The following is an 18,561-nucleotide window of genomic DNA, read 5'->3' as shown; positions in this document are numbered from 1 at the left end:
GCTGCCATGATGCACCAGTAAATAGAATCAGTGTCTTTGACAAATAAATCCTTAACCACTTCAGCCCCAGAAGATTTTACCCCTTCCTGACCAGGGCCTATTTTGCGATTCGCCACTGCGTGACTTTAACGGACAATTGCGCGGTTGTGCGACGCTGTACCCAAATGAAATTGACGTCCTTTTTTTCCCACAAACAGAGCTTTCTTTTGGTGGCATTTGATCAACTGTGCGATTTTTTGATCATGCGCTATAAACAAAAAAAGGAGCGACAATTTTGCCGAAAATAACAATATTTTTCACATTTTTTTAATGAAATTCCCAAAAAAAAATGTAAAAATCAAAATTTTTTAACATTTTAGGCCAATTTGTTTTCTGCTACATATGTTTGGTAAAAAAAGTCACAATAAGCGTATTTTGATTGGTTTGCGCAAACGTTGTTGCGTTTACTAACTAAGGGAAAGATTTTTGTCATTTTTTTTTTAACGAGTAATGGCAGCGACCTGCAATTTTTTTTGCGGGACTGCAACATTGCGGTGGACAGATCGGACCCTTGACTGACATTTTTGACACTTTTGGGGTTACCAGTGACATTACTACAGTAATCAGTGCTAAAAATATACACTGTTACTGTAAAAATGACACTGGCAGGGAAGGGGTTAACTTTATATGAGAAGGAGGGGTTAAGTATGTCCCTAGGGGCGTGATTCTAACTGTGAAGGGATGTGGCTGTTTGTGTAACTACAGAGAAATACAATCCTACATAGCAGGATGGTATGATCTCTGTTCTTACACAGGGGAGAATGACAGGTGACTTTGTTTACATTAGCCACCTGCCTTTCTCCCTTCACAGCGGATGATCGCAAGTAGCCGGCGGACATCGGGTCCCCCGGTCACTGGCGCGGGGGGGTCCGTGAACGAGTGGGGGTGGGAGCGCGCCTCCGGCGGCGCGCGCTCGCCCCCTAGAGCCTCACAGGCTAGTGACGTACCCCTACGTCACTTTGCCTGTGAGGGGCTGACTGCTGCCGTAAATAGTCGTGCGGCTGTCGGCAAGTGGTTAAGGTTCTACTATTTATTGCTGTGACATTAAATACTAGGACTTGGCAAGGACGTGCAGCAGCCTAAAATTAAATGTGTACCCGAACACATAAATCAATTATAAGCTTCACAAATGTTAATGTCATTTCAATTTTTTTTTTAAATATATTTAAATCTTCAGCTTTCATTAAAATGCAGGTGCATCCTGTTTTCACTGATCATCCTTGAGATGTTTCTACAACTTGACTGGAGTCCACCAGTGGTAAATTTAGTTGATTAGACATGATTTGGAAGGGTGCACACCTGTCTATATAAGGTCCCACCGTTAACAGTGCATGTCAGAGCTCAAACCAAGCCATGAAGTCAATGGAATTGTCCGTAGACCTCCAAGACCGAATTGTATCAAGGCCAAGATCTGGGGAAGGGTACAGAAAAATGTCTGCAGCATTAAAGCGGTTGTATCCTCACCGAAAAAAAAACAAACCCTGCAGGACAAAGGCATAATGAGCTAGTATGCATCGCATACTAGCTCATTATGAAATATTTACCCTAAAACGTAGCCCCGACACGGTCGCCCGGACTCTCGGCGTCTCTTCCGGGTTCGGGGGCTCCGGCGTTGTGAGTGGCCGGAGCCGCGATGACGTCAACAATGTGTTACAGAATAAATGTGTTTAGCAACAAAGATTGTTGCGCAGGAGTCACTTTCCGGCAAGGAGTCGTCAAAGAGCTCCGCCAGACCTTCAGAGCGCATGCGCCGCTGGTTTCAGCGCAATATTAATTTTACCTACAGGTAAGCCTTATTATAGGTTTACCTGTAGGTAAAAGGTAAAAAAGCAACGATACTCCCGCTTTAAAGGTCCCAATAAGCACAGTGGCCGCCATCATCCGTAAATGGAAGACGTTTGGAACCACCAGGACTCTTCCTAGAGCAGACCATGCGGCCAAACTGAGCGATAGTGGGAGAAGGGCTTTAGTTAGGGAGGTGACCAATAACCTGATGGTCACTCTGACACAGCTCCAGCAGGGAAAGGGCAACCTTCCAGAAGAACAACCATGTCTGCAGCACTCCACCAATCAGGCCTGTAATGTAGAGTGGCCAGACGGAAGACACTCCTCAGTAAAAGGCACATGACAGCCTGCCTGGAGTTTGCAAAAAGGCACCTGAAGGACTCTCAGACCATGAGAAACAAAATTCCCTGGTCTGATGGAAGAAAGACTTTTTGGCCTGAATGGCAAGCGTCACGTCTTGAGGAAACCAGCCACTGTTCATCACCTGGCCAGTACCATCCTTACAGTGAAGCATGGTGGTGGCAGCATCATTCTGTGGGGTTGTTTTTCAGCGACAGGAACTGGGAGACTAGTCAGGATCGAGGGAAAGATGAATGCAACAATGTACAGAGACATCTCTGATGAAAACCTGCTCCACAGCACTCTGGACCGTATACTGGGGTGAAAGTTCGTCTTCCAAAAACCTTAAGCACACAGGGAAGAGAAGAAAGGAGTGGCTACGGGACAACTCTGCGAATGTCCTTGAGTGGCCCAGCCAGAGCCCAGACTTGAACCCAATTGAACATCTCTGGAGAGATCTGAAAATGGCTGCGCACCGACGCTCCCCATCCAACCTGATGGATCTTGAGAGGTCCTGCAAAGAAGAATGGGAGAAACTGCCCAAAAATAGGTGTGCCAAGCTTGTAGCATCATACTCAAAAAGACTTGAGGCTGTAATTGGTGCCAAAGGTGCCTTACCAAAGTATTGGGCAAAGGCTGTGATACTTATCTACATGTGATTTTTTTTCCGGTTTTTATTTTTAATAAATTTGCAAGGATTTAAAACAAACTTCTTTCACGTTGTCATTATGGGGTATTTTTTTTTTTATGGGGTATTATTTCTAGAATTTCGAGGAACATAATGAATTTAATCCATTTTGGAATAAGGCTGTAACATAACAAAATGTGGAAAAAGTGTACTTTCCGGATGCACTGTATATTGTGACAACCCTCTGTCCCTGTATCCTAATTGAGCCCCTGTGTTGTCACCCCCTGTAACACAGGCTTCCAACGGAGACTACATGTGGCCATTTCAACACACATTACACAGACATATTCCACTGTTGTCAGCATCAGAAAAGCCACCCTCAGAAATGCCATGCATATAGGCAGGATGCGGCTGCAAAGAGGCTGCAGGAGATCAGAAGTTACAGAGGATAAAAAGGGTGAAAACGTTTTAGAAAAAAAAAAAAAGGTATTATTATGCGCTAATATAATGCTGGTTACAATTATAGACAGCATAAAGAGGTTAAGGCAAATAGACTGTGTACTCTGCAAGTGCAGTTGATTCACAGCTTAGTAAATGAGGTGAAGCTTCACTTTACAAAGAATACCCAATCAAATGCAAGTAAAATAAACAAAAAAAAAAGCATTTTGCTTGCATGTGATTGGATGATGGAAGTCAGCAGAGCTTTCCCTCATTTATTAAGCTCTGGAGCAACTGCACTTGCAGAGTGCACAGCCTAGTTATTTTTAGTAAATCAACCCCACAGATTGCTCTGTCTGTTTGATACATTGCTAATCCCTATCATCTTCCACAGGTCCTCCAGTCACTGTGGGGATGAGTATCCATATTTCCAGCATTGACCAGATTTCAGAGGTCAACATGGTAAGTAGTGGTTCCATAATGCTTTATTATATCGAGTTTCTATTACATTGTAATAATATAATAGTATAGCCAAGTTCTATTTAGCCAAAAAAATTCGAATTGTTATTACAAAAAGCTTAAGGTTGAAGTACAATCATGGAAGCCTCCCAAGTCCCCACCGGCCCAATCCCTCTCCCCCCAGTATTATCCGATTTTTGGTTAAAGTTATAACTAAAAGGCAAAACTTTTTTTTTTTTAAGTTTTGGATAGAGTGGAGATGGGTTAGAACAGCCATTTTCAACCAGGGTGCCGAGGCACCCTAGAGTGCCGAGGCACCCTGGGGTGCCTTCTGGGTTCTTCAGGTGTGCCTTGGCAAAATGCCAAAAAATTGCCTCAAATTGCCCAAAATTGTCAGCATGCTGGCAGGTGGATCTCGTTTGTGTTTTTTTTGTTACACAAAGCCACAGGTTTTAATTTGTGCAGCAATACAACCTTAGGCACCATGTGATCCAACTGTTCTACTAAATGATGATGAAGTTCTATTTAGCCCAAAAAATTCGAATTTTGTATTTCAAAAAGCATAAGGTTGAAGGACAATCATGGAAGACTCCCAAGTCCCCACCGGCCCAATCCCTCTCCCCCAGTATTATCCCCATTTAGTTAAAGTTATAACTAAAAGGCAAAACTTTTTTTTTTTAAGCTTTGGATAGAATGGAGATGGGTTAGAACAGCCTTTTTCAACTAGGGTGCCAAGGCACCCTGGAGTGCCTTCTGGGTTCTTCAGGGGTGTCTTGGCAAAATGCAAAAAGTTGCCTCAAATTGCCCAAAATTGTCAGCATGCTGGTAGGTGGATCTTCTTTGCGTTTTTTTTGTTACACAAAGCCACAGGTTTTAATTTGTTCAGCATTACAACGTTGGGTACCATGTGATCCAGCTGTTGGGATTCTAATAAATGATGATGAAATTCTATTTTCGCCAAAAAAATTCAAATTGGTATTTCAAAAAGCATAAGTTTGAAGGACAATCATGGAAGCCTCCCAAGTCCCCACCGGCCCAATCCCTCCCCCCCAGCATTATCCCCTTTTAGTTAAAGCTATAACTAAAAGGCAAAACTTTTTTTTAAGCTTTGGATAGAGTGGAGATGGGTTAGAACAGCCTTTTTCAACCAGGGTGCCGAGGCACCCTGGGGTGCCGAGGCAAAATGCAAAAAAATTGTCTCAAATTGCCCAAAATTGTCAGCATGCTGGTAGGTGGATCTCGTTTGCGCTTTTTTTTTTGTTACACAAAGCCACAAGTTTTAATTTGTGCAGCATTACAACCTTGGGCACCATGTGATCCAGCTGTTGGGATTCTAAAAAATGATGTCATAAATTGATAAGGAAGACGTTGAGCACCTGAGGATGTCCTTGGTTGCCCTTCTCCTTTTGCACTGGGGTCACATTAGCTGAATGAGTAAGGGAGATGAGAAACACTGGAATACTAGTCAGTACCAATGTGCAAAAAAAAAAAAAAAACAACTCTAATGTTGAGTGTCCTATGTGTGTCAGTGCCGCTGCATTATGTAAAACTATTCCTTTCTTTTACATTTTAGAATGGGGCGCCTCGAGATTGTGCAAGGGTGCCTTGACTGAAAAAAGGTTGAGAAACACTGGGTTAGAACACCTGTCAGATTTTATTGCTGTCTCTGCCCCCGTTAGGGAGATTTACCCTATTTGTCATGTTTACCATTATCATTGAAAGTGAAAGTAAAAGAAAATTCCAAATTTTGGGTTGTCCCCAAAAACATAATAGCATGAAAATCTTTCAATGGGGACACTAGTTCTGGTATCCTGGGGGTCCGCAAGGAATTCCGTTCATTTGCAGGAATTTCCTCTCACTTCCTGTTTGGCTATGGGACAGGAAGTGAAGCAAAATCTCTGCAATGGGACACAGATAGTGAAAAAAAAAAATTCTGACAGGGGTTATAACCCTCCCTTGCTTTATCCAAAATAAAAAAAAGTTCTACTTTAATTGTCCTATTCATAAAAAAAAAAAAAAAATACAAAATACTTTCTAAATTTGTGGTCATGTGATGCACTGGGTTCAGAGTCTTCCTGCATCATAAAGTATTATTTGACATTTACAGAAAATATATAGGAGAAATAATGGAGGAAAAAAAATATTCATGATGTAACACATATGGGATTGGAGAGTAGTGTCTTACCCACAGCTACTTAAAGCGGAGCTCCACCCGAAAACATTTGCCACCTTTCGGGGAGGGGGAGCGGGTACCTGTTTTGACAGGTACCCACTCCACTTCTGGGTGGGCCGTGGCGTGGTCCCCCAGAAGTTTGCCCCCCCTTCTTCCCCCGTCGCTGGGCCATTCACAAAGGGCAGCATGCTTCGAATATGCTTAGTAAGGAACTGGCTGTGAATCCAGAAGGCTTCACTGCCGGATTCCTTTACAAGAAATGGCGGCGGCACCCGAGAGCCTTTTGAAAAATTGGGGGATCCCTGGACAGGTAAGTGACCTAACAATAAAAGTCAGCAACTACAGTATTTGTAGGTGCTTTAAATTTATTGGTGGGGAGCTGGAGTTCAGCTTTAAGATCATACCAAGGATAACAATGGGAGAGGATTGAACATACTGCAGTAGCCATCCCCTCAATGGTAATAATGGTATAGATCAGGGGTCTTCACACTATGGCCCTCCAGTTGTTCAGGAACTACAATTCCCATCATGTCTAGTCCTGTCTGTGCATGTCAGAGTTTTACAATGCCTCATGGGATATGTAGTTCTGCAACAGCTGGAGGGCCGTAGTTTGAGGATCCCTGGTATAGATCATCAATCCATGGTCACCAATATGAGAGGCCATTCTCAGTAACAAGGAGGATACCGTGATATTATGAAGAGAAGAAGAAAAAGAGAGAATATGAAGGAGGAAAATAAAAAAAAAAAGGGCGGAGGGAGAAAGAGGCTCCCCGTCTTGGAAGTTCCAAGTGCGACGAAATGGTCAACCCATAAAAGATATGAAGGGTACTGAAAATGTGACCAAACAGTCCACAAGAGATTTTAGGATTCAGTTTTATTCTCGTCCCAAGCCACATAATCGATTCTATCCATTTCACAAGCCCATTTAGCTAGCGATTGAGTTTCAGGTTGTCGTCTGAACTAACACCTAAAATGCAGATTGGGAGGGTCTGTGGACATCTGCTATTGCAGGGATCCTCAAACTACGGCCCTCCAGCTGTTGTGGAACTGCACATCCCATGAGGCATTGTAAAACTCTGACATTGACAGACATGACTAGGCATGACGGGAATTGTGGTTCCTGAACAATTGGAGGGCTGAAGTTTGAAGACCCCTGTTCTATTGGGTCCACTGGTATGTCCCATTAATGGCACTTTTCCACTGCAAGTACCGGCTCGGCTCTACTCGGCCCGGTTTGCTATTCCACTGCTGGTACCGCATGGTACGGTGTTGGAACGGTTCGGTACGGTACGGTATGGTTTGCTTTTCCACTAAAGTAGTACTAAAGTTAAGTGGGTGGGATAACAACGGGGTGGGTGGGATTCTCTGACCAATCAGTGGCTAGTAGTGACTGCATGCAAAGGATTGTGGGATATGGTACCGGGTATGGTACCTCTTGGAACCACAATCGACGTGGTACTGTTTTTGAGAGCCGTACCGTTCGGTTCCATGCAGTGGAAAAGCGCCGCCGTACCGTACCAAACCGTTCCTACACCGTACCATGCGGTACCAGCAGTGGAAAAGCACAAAAGCGAGCCGAACCGTTCGGTTCCATGCAGTGGAAAAGCGCCATAAGATCCTGAAGCAGTGGTGTGACAGATTACAGGTCTTCCCTTCAGGAGCAGGCACCATGGAGGGTCATAGGACGACAGATTAAGGTGAGTAAAAAGTCACTTATTGGCTTTTTAATGACGAAATGGACATATTTTTGGAACATTATACCGTTGATATATATTATGACATGTCAGGAATTTACATATGTAAACTTGTAAAGCTACTTATTGGTCATCTGTCACATAAACAGCTGCTTTTTAACTTACTCATAGATAAAACATACACTGATCAGTTATAACACTATGACCAGCTAATAAAGAGTAGGTCCCCTTTTTGTGGCTACAACAGTCCTGACCCGTTGAGGCATGGCCTCCACTAGACAAAGCATCACACTGGCTTGCCTTCTTTTCATACTGCATCCTGGCGCCAGTTTTTCCCCATACTGACACGTCCCCGGCCATCCACATGATGTATGAAAAAAAAAACGTGATTCATCAGACTATACCACCTTCTTCCATTGCTCCGTGGTCCAGTTCTGATGCTCAAATGCCAATTGTAGACACTTTTGGTTGTGGACACTGGTCAGTATGGGCATCCTGACTGGTCTGCGGCTATGCAACCCCAAACACAAACTATGATGCCCTGTGTGTTCTGAAACCTTTCTATCGGAAACCAGCATTTTGAGCTCCAGTAGCTCTTCTATTGGATCAGACTATACAGGTTAGTCTTTTGAGCTCCAGTAGCTCTTCTATTGGATCAGACTATACAGGTTAGCCTTCACTCCCAACCTCCATCAATGAGCCTTGGCTGCCCATGACCCTGTTGCCGATTTTCCTTCCTTGGGCACTTTTGGTCAGTCCTGACCACTGCAGAATGGGAACATCCCACAAAAGCTGCAGTTTTGAAGATGTTCTGACCCAGTCGTCTAGCCATTACAATGTGGCCATTGTCGAAGTCCCCCAAATCCTTACCCTTGCCCATTATTTATGCATTCAACTTTAGGGATGACATGCTCGCTTGCTGCCTAATATGTCCCACCCACTTTCTTGTGCCATTTTACCGAGATATTCAATGTTATTCACTTTACCTGTCAGTGGTCATAACATTATGGTTGACCAGTGTATATATTGTAGTAAAAAGTAGAGTTGCAATAGGGTCTAGTGGTCGTGACTAGAGATGTGCATGACAGAAACGGGTTTTGTTTGGGATTATTCATTAAAGCGGAGTTCCGGCCACAAAATCAAGCTTGTAGATTTTATATCATCTGCTTCCTTCTCCTTACCTGAGCAATAATTGGATATTCCCAGCCTTTTTTTTTTTCTACTTACCTTAGTAGAGAGCATAATATACTCACCTTACCATCCACTTCCTCCTCCTCGGCCGCACGGCCGCGCCGTCACTTCCTGTCCCGCAATGCGTCCTGGGAGCTCTTACTCGTGGCTCCCAGGATGCAATGGGCGGTGACGAAGGCGGCCGTCTGCTCCTCTCATCGCGTGATTTCCAAACAGGAAATGACGCAATGTTAGGCGGAGCACAGTACTCCACAGTACATAGTACTAGGCATTATTTTATAAGTCATGTGTCCACAGATAGCAGCCATCTTGGCCATGACGTATCCAATTTAGGGTGTGCCCCTATCCTCAATTGATCAAATTACATTTGGAAGGATTGGGAAACAGAGATTTCGGGCACAGAAGTTTTGTTAAAAAGATATCTTTTTAACAAAACTTCTGTGCCCGAAATCTCTGTTTCCCAATCCTTCCAAATGTAATAGTACTAGGCATGCGCGAGATTTCACGCTGGATTCACCGGCCTCCACTACAAACAGAAAGAAGGGCAGACATTTCCCCACAACGGACTCGGCGATCCAGGACAAAGATGGCGGCGCTCACACTAATTTTTAAAAAGTAAGATTTAGTGCTTGCAAACATATTATTCTAATCTATGAAACAGGATTAGCGGATGTATAGAGGCCGAAGGGTCACTGTTTGGGGGACATTAAGAAAAAAAAAACGATTCTGTGGCCGGAACTCCGCTTTAAAGGAGAAATACAGCTAACCTTGTTTGGCTGTACTTCTCCTGTAGATCACAGAAGTGCAGTTCAGTTCGTTCTGCACTCCTGTGACCCGTTTTCGGTACTGTTGCCGGATGTCACAGAGCCGGTCCAGGCTGGGAAAAGATCGCAATAATATGGTCAGGATGCGCTCACACCCCTGGACCAGCATCTGGCTCAGCCTCTCAGCGGCTCGCTGAGAGCCTGACCCAGCTGCACCTGCCCCCTCCACAGCTCAGCGCTCCAGTGAGTGGGGGGGGGCAGACAGCGGTGACTGACAGTCACCAGCTCTCTACTCACAGAGCTCTGAGAATTGAGCTGTGTTTGATCCCTTCGTTCTCAGTCTTAGAGCTGGCAGGGGACCACCTAGGGATCCACCTATGATTCTAAAAAATAAAAATACATTTTATACTTCTCTTTTAAGCAAAGCATTTAGTTTCTTCATATTAGTTATGTTAGAATGAATCGCTTTTGGTATTTGTTTTGTATTTTCGGATTCATTTCATAGATTTGTTGCTCCCAATTGCTTTGTATTTTCAAAAGTAACTTCGGAGGATTGATTCTTTTCATTTTAACATGTTAATTTGTTATTTCGGGAGATTACTTATGCACTCTGAGTCATACCTGCTGGTCCCAGCTACAAAGAGAAATGGAATTAGCTGATTGGACGATATCAACTGGAGTCGCGTGTTTCCGAATGTAACGAATGAATGAATTTCGGATCTATTCGTTATGTTATGATTCTGATGGATCCACCTCTATCCAACCCTAACACAATAAGTAGGAATCATCTATTTTATTTCATACCTTACTCTATTACAATAAATACTTCTCACATCCCTAATTTATTGACCGACATATTAGTTTTGATGTCACACCATTTACTCAAACTCAACCTAATCCACTCCCTGGTCATCTCTCGCCTCAACTACTGCAACTCCCTCCTCATTGGATTACCTTTACATAGGATATCACCCCTTCAGTCCACCATGGATGCTGCTGCCAGAGTCATCCACCTTACAAGCCACTTATGGTTCGTTTCCACTGAGCTTTCTGGTACGGTTCGGTACGGTACGCTATTTATGCCGTTTCCATTATGAATGGTACCCTAATTCCGAACCGTACCGTACCACTTTTTGGGACCCTTTAGTTGGGGTACCAAGCACATTAGTACCGTACCAACAGGGTGGAGCTACACTCTGCGGGACTTTGATTGGTTGACAGAGAATCGTCTATCACAGCTTTCCTGCTACACCACGCCTATCATGAAAGGGTACTATTGGCAGTGGAAACGCAATGTGTACCGTTCCGAACCGAACTGAACCGAACCGTACCGTACCACTCAGTGGAAACGAGGCATAAGTGTCTACTACCCATCTATGTCAATCCCCCCACTGGCTTCCACTCACCCAACAAATTAAATTCAAAATACTAACAACAACTTACAAAGCCATCCACAACTTGACCCCCATCTACATCACTAAACCTAGTCTCAAAATACCAACCTATTTGTCTCTTCACTCCTCCCAAGACCTCCTGCACTCTATCTCCCCTGTCACCTCCTCCCATGCTTGCCTCCAGGACTTATTCCTGAGCCTCTCCCATCCTCAGGAAACCCCTACCCCAATCTCTCCTACTATCTCCTAATCTGTCCATTTTTAGGTAATCCCTGAAAACATTTCCTCGTCAGAGAAGCCTATCCTGCCTCCACCTAACAACTGTACTTTTATTTTCTCCATTAGCTCATCCCTCACAGTTATTACCTTTTATATTACTTGACCCTCCCTCCTAGATTGTAAGCTCTAACGAGCAGGGTCCTCTGATAAACCTTCTAATGAATTGTATTGTAACTGTACTGTCTGCCCTCACGTTGTAAAGCGTTGCGCAAACTGGTGATGCTACACTATATTATCAAAAATATTGGGACACCTATTTTTACATGCACATGAACTTTAATGGAATCCCAGTCTTAGTCTGTAGGGTTCAATATTGAGTTGGTCCACCATTCTTTCAGAAATGCATTTGTGAGGCCAGGCACAGATGTTGGTCTCCGATCTAATTCATCCCATCTATTCTATCGGGTTGAGGGCAGAACTCTGTGCAGGCCAGTCAAGTTCCTCCATCCCAAACTCACTCATCGATGTCTTTATGGACCTTGCTTTGTGCACTGGTCCAAATCATTTGGTGGGGGGGTCGGGTATTATGGTGTGGTGTTGCTTTTCAGGGGTTGGGCTTGGCCCCTTAGTTCGAGTGAAGGGAACACTTAAGGCGTCCGCATGCCAGGACATTTTTGACAATTTCATACTACCAACTTTTTGGGAACAGTTTGGGGATGGCTCCTTCCTGTTCTAAAATGATTGCACACCAGTGCACAAAGCAAGGTCTATAAAGACATAGATGAGCGAATTTAGGCTGGAGGAACTTGACTGGCCTGCACCCTAACCCAATAGAACACCTTTGGGATGAATTAGAGTGGAGACTGCAAGCCAGGCCTTCTCATCCAACAATAGTGCAAGACCTCACAAATGCTTTTTTTAGAAGAATTGTTAAGCAATGTCATAGACACATTCCTAAACCTTGTGGACGGCCTTCCCAGAAGAGTTGAAGCTGTTATAGCTGCAAAGGGTGGGCCAACTCAATATTGAACCCTAAGGACTAAGCCTGGGTTGGCATTAAAGTTCATGTGTGTGTAAAGGCAGGCATCCCAAAACTTTTTGTAATATTGTGTATATTGAAGTAGAAAGTAGAGTTCAATTGGTTCTAGTTGTGGTGACTAACTAGTTTTCAGAGACACAAAATACAGTATAAACCACAGTACTGTCTAACATGATGGATCTGAAAAAGTTTTTTGTTTGAATGTTTGCTAAGTGTTTTTGAATGGTCGTCCTTGGCTCACACAGCTGCCATCAATGCGGCATCAATTAAATACATAACAGCCATAGTATGAATGCTCACATTATATTTGCAATTCAAAAACAAACCTACGTGCAAATATCTCGGAGATTGAGATAAAATGTAAAGAATTCAGATCAATGAGTACATCCTATTATACCGGGCGTACTGAGCAAAAGTTTCCGGTCAGGGAGACTGACTTAATGCAAGGCATCTAGCTCACGCTCAGGGGATGTTATATAAAGTATATGTTAACCCAATGAACTTCTCTCATTTATGTCTATTTGGTTTGTTAAAAATTGAAATTTATTAGATCGGTTTATTAAGTGCAAAAAAAACAAAAGAGTCTTGGAAAAACACAGTGCCTCTGATGCACTGCAGTTCCAAAGACTCTTAGCTCTGCTTAGTTTACTCCTGCAAACTACAAACCTTCTGATTGGATGAGGTGGGCAGGCAGGGTGGTGACAAAACAATGCCAGCAGCGCTGTATTTTGGCCTAGGCTAACAAGGCCCAGGCCTAGGGCGGCACTTTGCAGAGGGGCAGCAAAAAATACATCCCCCCCTCCATCTGAGACTCTATTGGCCACTGGTTGCTAGAGCCACCTCTCTCATCCCCCTCTCTCTCACCCCCCTCTCTCTCACTCACCCCCTCTCTCTATCTCTCTCCCCCCTCCTCTCTCTCTTCCTTTCTCTTACCTCCCTCTCTCTCTCACCCCCTCCCTCTCTCTCTCACCCCCTCTCTTTTTCTATCACCCCCTCTCTCTCTCTCATCCCCCTCTCTCTCTCGCTCTCATCCCCCCTCTCTCTCGCTCTCCCTCTCATCCCTCTTCTCTCTCACCCCCCCTCTCTCTATCTCATCCCCGCTCTTTCCCCTCTCTCTTTCTCTATCTCTCTCCCCCACTCTCTCTCACCCCTCCTCTCTCTCACCCCCCTCTCTTTCTCTATCATCGCCATCTCTCTCTCATCCCCCTCTCTTATCCCCCCTCTCATCCCCTCTCTCTCTCTCACTCTCTCTCTCTCATCCCCCCTCTCTCTCGTTCTCCCTCTCATCCCTCTTCTCTCTCACCTTCCTCTCTCTCTCTTTGATCCCCCTCTCTCTCTCATTCCCTCCTCTCTCTCACCACCCCTCTCTTTCATCCCCCCCTCCTCTCTCTCTCTCTCTCCCTCACCCACCCCCTCTCTTTCTCCCACCCCCTCTAACCCCCCCCCCCCCGTGAGATCTCAGGGGTTCATGCTGGGACTTGTAGTCCTTCAATTTTGGATGGAGTCACATCCGTTAAAAAAGGAGTGGGGCAAATTTACATGGGGGGTGCCCAATTTTAGTCTTGCCTAGGGCAGCACAAAACCAAAATACACCACTGAATGCCAGCACAAGGTTATCCTGTGCGCAGGGCGAAAATGGGAAACTGCGCTCCCCCCCTGTAAGATTCTGGTACCTTTGGTACCCTTATTTCCCATTTCTACCTTAATATTGCGTCCCACCTTGCTAACTAGGTGGAACGCATACACCTTTAAGAACGATGACATCATCGCCGAGCGCCGCTATGAGCGGCTATTTCAATCGCCGGTTTTCTCTCACTCATTGCTCGTTCAAACCGCATGCTTGACTAGTCTTGTCCTATGCTGCCGGAGCTTCTAGCTATTCCTTTGCCTGAACAAAACCGGAACCTCGCTACCGATCCTGTATCTCGCTACCGGATCACTCTCTTGCTACTGGACCTTGCTACTACTAACCCAACTTGTGATAAGTACCCCACAGGGGATTGCTTCCTAACTAACTTACACTATCTACCTCTGCATACTAAGGACTGTTACTATGTAAGCACTATTTCTATCATCTGCATAACTTCATAGATTGCTAGCTCTTGAGCCTACCATCATCTGCATCATTGCACTAGGTTACTCTCTCTTGTATACTTCATCTGCTGTCCCCTACCACCTGTTACTATACATGATTGCTAAACCTATCTGCATACTACCTATCATCACCTACCACTCTCCTGAATATTACTACTGAGTGCTCACCATTTCTAACGCCTGTCTCTCACCTCTATACTATCATATACATCCTATCACTCCAGGAACATCATATTGAGTGTATGTATATTTGCATAAAGCAGGCTGTGCACGGTGATGAGTCCTGAGAGTTGGATATGTTTGTTCAACACATCTCTACATGACTACTGAGTGTAATAATTCTGCAGCTGCAAATCCATTCACTAACAAAAAACGCAAGAGCGTTACACCCCCCCGCCTAACACCCCCAACAACCCCCATTGGATGGGCCAATAGATCAGCACGCGCCAAATGTTTGTGGCATGCAATTGAAGTGATATTAAAGGCTTACATTTTTTTTAAAAATAACAGACAAGTTATACTCACCTGCTCTGTGCAAGAGTTTTGCACAGGGCAGCCCCGATCCTCTTCTTCTCGGGTCCCTTGACAATGCTCTGGGCTCTTCCCCCCTCCCAACTGCCGCCATAGCAAGCGGCTTATGGGGGCACTCCTGTGTGCTCGCCCTCGAGCCCCGCTCTGTGTGTCCTCAAGACACACAGAACAGGACTTGGCCCCGCCTCTTCTCACTCCTCACTGGCTGTGATTGACAGCAGTGGGAGCCAATGGCTCTGAGCTAAGAAGAGAAGGCAGAGAGCCAGAACAGCAGCCGCTCTCGTGCACATTGTTGGATCGAGATCGGGCTTGGGTAAGTATTAGTAAGGTCTGGGGGAAGCTGCAGACTCCAGAAAAGAGCTTTTAACTCAACCCCCCCCCCCATACACTAAAAAGCTCTTACCCCATCCCCACCAGTGCAGCCCCATACACAACAAACTGTGTGTCCTGAAACCTTTCTTTCATCAACTTTCTCAGCAGTTTGATTTGCAGTAGCTCTTCTTTTGGATTGAACTACACAGGCCAGCCTTCACTCCCTATATGCATCCTTGACCCTGTCACTGGTTTTCCTTCCTTGGACCACGTTTGGTCAGTCCTGACCACTGCAGACTGGGAATATCCCACAAGAGCTGCAGTTCTGGAGTTGCTCTGACCCAGCCGTCTAGCCATTACAATTTTGCTCTTGTCGAAGTCCCTCAAATCCTTACCCTTGCCCATTTTTTCTGCTTTCAACTTTAGGGATGACATGCTCACTGGAGGCCTAATATGTCCCACCCACTTTCAGATGCCATTATCACAAGATAATCAATGTTTTTTACTTTAACTGTCAGGGATCCAAATGTTTTGTCTGATCGGTGTATATATTGTAGTAAAAAGCAGAGCTGTAATTGGCTCTAGTTGTGGTGACTGTCTGGTTTACACAGACACAAAATATACACAAGGGAGGACTGGGCCAAGGTGCAGAAGGGCAATTGCCCCCTGGGCCACTCTGATGCCCCATAAAAAGGCTGCAATGCTTCTGCCAAAGACATGCCTAAAGGATTCCTAGTGAAGAGAAGTAAAAGGTCCTCGCTGCTGACCTATTTAGTGTGGGCTGAAGACAAAGGCAGAGCGCAGGCCTCCTCCCAGCATGGATGGTGTAAACTGTGTCTGAGCAGAGGCCAGTTCCATGCCCTTCTGGAGACTCTCTTCCTCCAGCCAGCCCCAACCAAGCTGTCCCAGCTACCCCAACCGCCCCCTGCTGGCCAGGTCGGGAACCCGAACATGGCCGGTGAGTAGAGAGTACCTGGAGCGGAGCTTCAGGCTGAAATGGGGGTCAGGAGGAGGCTGGGAAGAGGGAGAGTGGGACAGGGGCCGAGTCACTGCACCATGGGCCTCTGGTTTGTACTTGCCCCCTGGGCCAAAAGTTGCCAGTCAGCCCCTGAATATACACCAAAATACCGTATCACATAACATGTCTGAGTTTTTGTCTTCCCGTACTCCAAAGACATGCTGGTAGATTAATTGGCTTCTGTCTAAATTGGCCCAAATACATATAAATGAATGTAAGTTAAGCCCCTTACACATGGGCCAACATTCTGCCCATGTGTATGGCAGCCAGTCCAACAGAAATCAGCCATTTGGCTGGCTTCTATCGTACGATCATGCTGGAAAACCAGCAGCCGCCCAGCTCCCGAGCAGCGCTCTCAGCCAATAGCTTAGAGCACAGACCAGAGTGTTCTGGCACAGGGGCAGTCCCCCTTTCAGAACACAAAAGAACAGCAGGGGAGATCGCTGTACTAACATCAGATCATTAGTACAGCAGCTCCGACTAGAGCTGGGTTGAACGGAAAAAAACTAGAGGTGTGTACTAGGCTTTAGGGATCTTAGATTGTAAGCTCCTTCAGGGCAGGGACTGATTCAAATGCACTATTTACTGTAGGTAAAGACCTGTGTAAGGCCTCTTTCACACTTGTGCGACCTACAAGCCGCGCAATGATTTGCCATGATTTTGACCGGACTTATAGCAATGCCTGTGTAATCTTGAGGTCTATGGACCTCAAAACGCATTAAAGTCGGACCAAAGTTGTGCAGGGACTACTTTGAAGTCGCACCGATATGAACGGTACTCATTGGAAATCATGGAGTACAACTGGTCATGCGACTTTGCAGTCCCAAGTCGCAGGACAAGTCACACAAATGTGAAAGGGGCCTTATCTGAAGGCACTTAATAAATACCTGTAATAAATAGATATAAACCACAATACAGTACCAGGTGACGTGTCAGAAAATACATTTTCACAAGTTCTGCTAAGTGCCATTGGCAAGTTTACCTCCACCAACATACTCACATCAATGCCACAGAATTAAACACATTAAAGCGGAGTTCCAGCCATTTACTCACCTGTCCAACGGTCCAGCGATGCGGCCGCCGGAAGCCTCGATCCTCTCCCTCGGCGCCGGCATCACTGCTGTGGGCACCCGGCTGTTACAGTTTGCGGCTTCACAGCCGGGTACCCACTGCGCATGCGCGAGTCGCGCTGCGCGCCGTGATTGGCCGGCAATCTTCTGGGACCTCTGACGTGTCCCAGAAGATTGCAGGGAGGGAGGGGGAGAGGAGAACTTCCGCTCAGGGCGCCGCGGCGCTCCGAGCGGAAGTGGGAGCGGGTACCTGTCAAAACTAGGTACCCGCTCCCCCCCCCAAAAAATGACATGCCAAATGTGGCATGTCGGGGGGTCAGGACTCCCTAAAGCGGAAGTTCCACTTTTGGGTGGAACTCCGCTTTAAAGCCATGGTACTGAGATTTAAAACATTTTAGGAATTTCAGATTACTAAGTGCATCCTATTTTACAAGGTGTACTGAGCAAAACATCCCAGTCAGGGAAACTGACCTAATGCAAAGCATTTAGCTTGGAAGTTATATAAAGAATATATAAACCCAAAGAACTTCTCTTATTTGCAGCTATTTGGTTAGTTAACCACTTAACCACTTGGCGACCGCCAGCAGTACATATGCTGCGGCAGGCCGGCATTGTCCTGCAAATGACGTGAGCTCTAGTGGGGGGGGGGGGGCTCGAGATTGCCCCAGGATCTCCTCCTCTCGAGACAAGAATATTCAGCTTCCTCCGCAAACGTTGGTAGGTCATGTATCTATTAAACTGTTTTTTATTGGCTAGGCCCCTGAAGAATCCAGCAATCCTGCCGCCGGGGACCCGCGATCGCTCCCTGTAGAGACAGAACGGCAGTCTGCCGTGTTTGCTGTTCTGTCACTAATCCTGAGTCCTGAGTTCCTCTTATTTAGGAACACAGATCTCTGTGTTCATTTAGTAAATACAACCCCCACACAGTTAGAAAGCACTCCCTAGGGACACATTTAACCCTTTGATCGCCCTTGGTGTTAACCCCTTCCCTGCCAGTGTCATTATTACAGTAACAGTGCAGATGTTTAGCACTGATTACTGTAGTAATATCACTGCCCCCCCCCCCCCGAAAGTGTAAAAAATGTCAGTTAGGTGTCCGATCTGTCCGCCGCAATGTCCCAATCACGCTAAAAATCGGTGATTGCCACCGTTACAAGTAAAAAATAAATAAATAAATAAAAATGACATATATTTTTCCCCTCGTTTATAGACGCGTTACCTTTTGCGCAAACCAATCAATATACACTTATTGTGATTTTTTTTTACCAGAAATATGTAGCAGAAAACAAATTGGCCTAAAAGGATGGAAAAATTTGATTTTTACATTTTTTTTTATTGGGAATGTTATATAGAATGAGTGAAAAATATTGTTTT

At 45.3% G+C, this 18,561-nt stretch overlaps 1 protein-coding gene across 1 annotated transcript in view; it reads left to right on the top strand.

Annotated features, from left to right (window-relative positions):
* LOC309559554 (gamma-aminobutyric acid receptor subunit beta-4-like) overlaps positions 1-18,561 on the top strand; it is a 218,524-nt gene that overhangs the window by 69,546 nt on the left and 130,417 nt on the right. Inside the window, exon 3 of the mRNA XM_082262856.1 lies at positions 3,624-3,691. Coding sequence (XP_082118982.1) covers positions 3,624-3,691 — 68 coding nt within the window. The remainder of the gene's footprint in view (positions 1-3,623; positions 3,692-18,561) is intronic.

The sequence above is a fragment of the Pelophylax lessonae genome, assembly GCF_965119305.1.
Source record: "Pelophylax lessonae genome assembly, chromosome: 7".
NCBI classification, from domain to species: Eukaryota; Metazoa; Chordata; class Amphibia; order Anura; family Ranidae; genus Pelophylax; species Pelophylax lessonae.
The sequence above is the reverse complement of the archived record's forward strand: the minus strand, read 5'-3'. Positions and strand labels throughout refer to the sequence as shown.